The sequence below is a fragment of the Sprattus sprattus genome (assembly GCF_963457725.1).
Source record: "Sprattus sprattus genome assembly, chromosome: 4".
NCBI classification, from domain to species: Eukaryota; Metazoa; Chordata; class Actinopteri; order Clupeiformes; family Clupeidae; genus Sprattus; species Sprattus sprattus.
Genome location: NC_137923.1, coordinates 30,433,480 through 30,440,133, shown reverse-complemented (window position 1 = coordinate 30,440,133; position 6,654 = coordinate 30,433,480). Strand labels below are relative to the sequence as shown.

At 47.1% G+C, this 6,654-nt stretch overlaps 1 protein-coding gene across 1 annotated transcript in view; it reads left to right on the top strand.

The window, feature by feature from the left end:
- Positions 1 to 6,654, top strand: part of gpr158b (G protein-coupled receptor 158b) — a gene marked incomplete at both ends in the record, with an annotated part of 49,987 nt that overhangs the window by 41,336 nt on the left and 1,997 nt on the right. Inside the window, 4 exons of the mRNA XM_080836267.1 lie at positions 847 to 1,085; positions 3,102 to 3,240; positions 5,617 to 5,722; positions 5,932 to 6,078. Coding sequence (XP_080692393.1) covers positions 847 to 1,085; positions 3,102 to 3,240; positions 5,617 to 5,722; positions 5,932 to 6,078 — 631 coding nt within the window. The remainder of the gene's footprint in view (positions 1 to 846; positions 1,086 to 3,101; positions 3,241 to 5,616; positions 5,723 to 5,931; positions 6,079 to 6,654) is intronic.

The following is a 6,654-nucleotide window of genomic DNA, read 5'->3' as shown; positions in this document are numbered from 1 at the left end:
ATTGGAGTAGAGTGAGAGATGAAGAAAAAAGAAGGAAATGGAAATAAAGAAAGGAACAAGGAAGGTGGGAAGGAAAGAAATGGAAAGAATGAATGAATTAATTAATTAATGTTTGCAATGACAAGTAAGATATATACAGTATCAGCTCAGCACACAAAGCTTTCCTCCACCACAGGCTGTAAGCCTCTCCCTGCCTCTGCTGTAAGCTGCCTAAAACATCTCCCTAAGCTCCAGTATGGGATAACATGGCTCAGCACTCCCCTCTCTCCCCTCTCCTCTCTCCTCTACCCTCTTTCCTCTCCCCTCTCCTCTCTCCTCTACCCTCTCTCCTCTCTCCTCTCTCCTCTCTCCTCTCTCATCTCTCCTCTCTCCTCTTTCCTCTTCCTCTTTCCTCTTCATCTCTCCTCTCTCCTCTTTCCTCTTCCTCTCTCCTCTCTCCTCTCTCCTCTCTCCTCTCTCGTCTCTCATCTCTCATCTCTCCTCTCTCCTCTTTCCTCTTCCTCTTCCTCTCTCCTCTCTCCTCTCTCCTCTCTCCTCTTTCCTCTTCCTCTCTCCTCTCTCCTCTCTCATCTCTCCTCTTCCTCTTCCTCTCTCCTCTCTCCTCTCTCCTCTCTCCTCTTCCTCTTCCTCTCTCCTCTCTCATCTCTCCTCTTTCCTCTTCCTCTTCCTCTCTCCTCTCTCATCTCTCCTCTCTCCTCTTCCTCTCTCCTCTCTCCTCTCTCCTCTTCCTCTTCCTCTCTCCTCTCTCATCTCTCCTCTTTCCTCTTCCTCTTCCTCTTCCTCTCTCCTCTCTCCTCTCTCCTCTCTCCTCTCTCCTCTCTCGTCTCTCCTCTCTCGTCTCCGCAGGGTGCTGAAGGTGTTCCTGTCACGCACAGCCCAGCGGATCCCCTACATGACCAGCTGCAGGGTGCTCCGACTGCTGGGCGTTATCCTGCTGGTGGTCTGCTGGTTCCTGGTGGCCTGGACCTCGGCCGTGATCCAGCACCCGGACCCGCAGCGCACTCTCATCGACGTGGGCGTCACCCCTGAGGGCCTGCAGTTCAGCATGTGCCTGCTGGACCGCTGGGACTACATGATGGCCGTCGGTGAGGCTCTCTCGGGCGCACCACTGTGCGTTTAGCGTGACGGTTTCTGATTTGATCCTCTTGTTGTTGTTGTTTTTTGTTGTTGTTTGCCTTGTTCTTGTGGCCATTGAAGTTGAAAGAGCATATGTAGTGTGTACTAATGTACTTACCTTTGAATAATTGTGGCTGTGTGGATTGGCCTTATAGACACAATAATAACAATTTGTTGTCGTAACACAACACTAATTGTTCAGTGTTCGCTCAAATACCTTTTGTCAAAGAGAATATAAAATTGTTTTATTTAATTGATCGAGTCAGGATAAGTTGCAGCCGGCGGTTTTGAAAGTCAGCCTCACCCCCCACACACTTCTTCCATGAGACAAAAGGATGTTTGTGGGGGGTTAGCAGAGAGAACAGCTAATGGGGAGTATCGGCCTATGGAGGTAGAGGCTGCTGTATAATTGGATCCTGGCTCACAGGAGATGGAAGACTGGGAGGCACGGGCTGTGCAGTTCCGGGCAAGAATCAGGATGTGGAGCCAACAGCAGGCTTACTGACAGCCTTTTGCAGGACGGGAGGGGTAGTGTGTGTGTGTGTGTGTGTGGTGTGTGTGTGAGTGTGTGTGTGTGTGTGTGTGTGTGTGTGTGGTTGTGTGTGTGTGTTTGTGGTGTGTGTGGTTGTGTGTGTGTGTTTGTGGTGTGTGTGGTGTGTGTGTGTGTGTGTGTGTGTGTGTGTGTGTGTGTGTGTGTGTGAGTGAGTGTGTGGTTGTATGTGTGTGTGTGTGTGAGCATGTGTTTGTATGTGTGTGTGTGAGAGACAGAGAAAAAGAAAAACCATGCGAAAGACGTGGGTGGTGACAGGGGGGAAATGCATGTGCCTTCAAGGGTGCGAGACGCTGCACCTGGAAATAGCCCCAGTGAGGGCAGGGCAGGACAGGGCAGGAGTTTACTACACAGAGAGAGAGAGAGAGAGAGAGAGAGAGAGAGAGAGTAGAGAGAGAGAGTAAAGAGAAGAGAGACAGACTAGAGAGAGAGATAGAGTAGAGACTAGAGAGAGTAGAGAGAGGAAATAGGAGAGAGTAGAGAGAGAGTAGAGAGGAGAGAGGAAATAGGAGAGAGTAGAGAGGAGAGAGGAGAGAGGAAATAGGAGAGAGTAGAGAGAGTAGAGAGGAGAGAGGAGAGAGGAAATAGGAGAGAGTAGAGAGCTGTAACCCAAGCAACTGCTGTGGATACTATTAGAAAATCGTTTTTCTTTTTTTTTAAATCAATGGTTGGCCTACACAATCCATTCAATATGTAAAATAAAAATGTATTACATTACATTTAGATTGTCGAGAATACATCTAACTTTTCCTCCACACACAAGTTGCTCTCCGTTGTGTTTATGCCCTCTCACAAACAGGTCTATTTGTCTAGCCCTCTCTCCTGTGACTTACACTAGATAGGCGACCCTAGATGGGCCATTCCCTAAGGGATCTGTTACAGGCACACCCAGGTGTTCCTCAGCTGCCAAACCCAGGATCCCAGGCACAGCCTAGCTCTACACACTGACGATGGCGTAAGGCCGAAACGCGTCTGTACGAAAATAAACTGGTTTTATTTCTAAAGAGAAAAGCTTGAGAGTGCGGTTTTTATTCTACTAATAGTTAACAGCCTAGCTCATGACAGCCTGTCAGGGGGTTAAAACCCAGCGGGTTAAAGGATAGGGGGTGAAATGGGGTAAAGGTGTGTCTCTCTGCTTGAGGAGTGGGGTAAAGCCCAGTGGGGTAAAGGTGTGTCTCTCTGCTTGAAGAGTGGGGTAAAGCCCAGTGGGGTAAAGGTGTGGCTCTCTGCTTGTGGAGGTGTGTCTCTCTGCTTGTGGAGGTGTGTCTCTCTGCTTGAGGAGGTGTGTCTCTGCTTGAGGAGTGGGGTAAAGCCCAGTGGGGTAAAGGTGTGGCTCTCTGCTTGAGGAGTGGGGTAACTGTGTGGGGTAAAGGTGTGGCCTCTCGCTTGAGGAGTGGGGTAAAGGGTGTGGTTCTCTTCTCCTCCTCTTACACAGCCGAGTTCCTCTTCCTCCTGTGGGGGGTGTACCTGTGCCACGCCGTGCGCTCCGTCCCGTCCGCCTTCCACGAGCCCCGTTACATGGCCGTGGCCATCTACAACGAGCTCCTCATCTCTGCAATATTCCACATCATTAGGTGAGCCATCAGCAGAGGCCAGAGTCACTGACTGAAGATATCTATCAAAGTCAGCTAGTTTTATTGAGGATACGGTGATTGTGTGTTTATGTGTGAGTACGTGCACGCATGTGTGTGTTTGTGTGTGTGTGTGTGTGTGTGTGTGTGTGTGTGTGTGTGTGTGTGTGTGTGTGTGTGTGTGTGTGTGTTTGTGTGTGTGTATGTCTGTTGTCAGTGGAGTAATTGTATAGCGCTGGACTGGTACATGGACATTTAGAAATAACCCCCTTCTTCCCCCACCCACATGCAGGCTCTGCCCGTACATGTTTATCTAAATTCTCCCAGAGAACCAAGCTGAATGTGTGATGTGTCTCGCTGAAGCGCGGACCACATTTCCATCTCCGCATTTCATCTCTCGGATCCAAAAAACACCCACACAGCCACAAGCCAGAAGGCTGTATGTGTATGTGTTTTGATGTGTGGAGAGAATGAATATTTTGTAATATGTTAGTTTAAAATGTACAATTGTACGATCAAAAGACTGTGCCATTCGCTATATGGTAATACCTTAACTATCTCTAAGGGGTCTTATTTATCGTTAAGTAATGTCGTATGTTTTCCATTTGAGAGTGTTTTTGAATTTTCAAATTCTACAGATATCTGTTGACAGCTCATACAAAAATTCTCAGCTGTTGTTCATATCTTTATAGGGCACTACAAGCTACCGCGCCTGTAGATGTAGTTAGAGACATGAAAGGGGCTGACATCACTTCTCTACTGCTTCCCCAACTGACTTAATCTTTCAAATGGATAATTACATTCGCGAACAGTGTTTATGAATGCTGCTAGCCAACTGGGCAGCAGGCGTTTATTTGGTCTGCACATTACTCGTTCAATTACGGCTATATCTGTTGTGAAGTTCCCATTTCCATGTTGTCAAGAGGACAAAGACACTGGATGTGGTCACAAAACAACAACAACAACAACAGGGAGTGCACAATGGTACACATTTGTGCTAAACATCCAGAGACACAGAGGGGGCAGTTGTCATGGAATAAATGAATAGGGCAGTGACAGCACTTCACAAGAGGTAAATGAAATATGCAGCCGCTGCATAAATCTGCCACGGCTCAAAATAAACTCTGCAACCCCAGTTCCTGTCTTCTGACCTATCTGCTCCGGGAGCCCTCATTCGGAGGTTCAAGCGTCTGCTCCTGCATCACGTTCCTAAAGGTTCTGATAAAACATTTCATTCCAATTCCATACAAGGCCCATTCGTTTAAGTTTAGATGTGTGTGTGTGTGTGTGTGTGTATGTGTGTGTGTGTGTGTGTGTGTGTGTGTGTGTGTGTGTGTGTGCGTCTGTGTGTCTGTGGTAGGTAGTGGGTATGCATAATACATGCCTTAAGGAACACTGTTATGAAACCAAAAGAAATTGGCTGCGACTATCTGCAAATGGTTGGCTCACTGTTAGTTTTTCTCACAAAACTAAAAATAGACTTTTCCTTCCAAAAGGAAGACCTCCTTTGCACTCACAATAAAGACCTTATTGACGCAAGTATTGATTTCTCCTCATTCCTAGGGCAATTTTCCTCCTATTATTGTCACTTTGTTCTCCAAAAGCGCCGGCACCCTGCACAAATAACTCACGGCTTCGCTCAGAGTAATTACAGTACAATCCACTCCGAGACCCGCTGCTCCGCCGCGCAAGACAGAAGCTTCCTGCAGAATCCTTTCACCTATTCAGCCTGTGTTCCTGTGAGCCAGCCACACAGCAGGCTGCTGCAGTGGGGAGATAAGCAGCCAGTGTGTCTGGGAGCCAGTCGTGATGCCACTCCCGAGTGATGTGCCAAAACACCCGTCTTGAATGACTAATGTGATTAATGAAGCGGAATCTCATTATTCCGAGTTGCCACGGCGGCAGTGGTCGACCTTTAGAGACCACCGATCCTCGCTTATTCGGTGAACTTCGGTGGAGGTGGCCTTGCTCACGTTTTGCCCAGCACCTTTTATTGTGCCAGGCCATAGTTAACCTTTCAGGAGACATGACAGTGTGCACAGTGTAATTATGAGGTTGAGTGACTTGCATGCAGCTGCAGGTCTCTGGTAGGGCCGTAGGAAGGGAGCTGCCAGTGGGAGAGGGAAGCACAATGTACTGATCCATGCTGAGGTTTTTATCAGGGGGGTTTCCTTAATGATCTCCCTTCCCCATTGAGCTTCTCAAGAAGGAAGATTGGATTCTAGAGGTGTTCCAGAGTTATGTACCCACGCACAAACACACACACACACACACACACACAAACACACACACACACACACACACACACGCACACACACACACACACACACACACGCACAGTCATGTCATTTGTTATCTTGTTTCCCACTCTGTCCTTAGGTTCTCCCTTGCCTCTGGGCTACACCCTGACTGGATGCTAACGTTATTTTTCGTCCACACACACCTGACTGTCACTGTGACACTGGGCCTGATGTTTGTCCCTAAGGTAACCTCTACGAACATTTGTTCCTCACTGAGTTAAATCCAAATCATGAATCGTCTTATTCCACGCTCCATGCATTCGGTGGAATAGTCACCCAATTACCAAATGCGTTCAAGTGAGTCGGCTGTATTTTGCAGTTTGTAAAGCTTCCAGCATGACAGAGAACAGAGAATGACATGGCGGTGTTGTTGTTGTTGTTGTTTCTCCTGTAGTTCTTCTCCTCAGAAACACACACCAGAGATGACATTGCTACAGAAGCCTTTGAGGATGAGCTGGATATGGGTCGCTCAGGCTCCTACTTAAACAGCAGCATCACCTCTGCGTGGAGTGAGCACAGTTTGGACCCAGAGGACATACGGGTCAGAACACGTACATGTAGTCAATTAGCAGACACTTGTGTCCAAAGCGATGTATAAGGGAGAGAACTTAGAAGGACTCAAAAAACAATACAAGAAAATACATACTTCCCTACACTTATAGTTGAATAAATGAATGGACATACTGAAGTAGAGATACATTATAAACTATAATCTTTTAGTTTCCATTGCAAGAACCCAGGGCATTTCCCAGGTGGCACAAATGTTTACAGGAACGGACCCCTAATTTACCCTTTAAAGCTTTCTACTGGACCTACCTGTCGTAGCCTTTGCTTTTGGGTCGCAATTCACAATCAATTCTGACATCAATTCTGAAAACTACAGTATAATGATATGTTATATATGCCAGTCTCAGCACTAACATTATACCGTTAAAGAAGGAATGAATGTGAGGATTACCCCAAGGTTCGAATCATTAGTTTCATTTTGCTACTTTTTAAATCTTACACTGTTGATTAACGCATTCTTTTATGCGAATTTTCAAAACTCCCCTGCAGGAGGGTTAATGTGGCTTAATTAACTTCAACTCCTTTTCTTACCATCCCTCTGACTATTCCC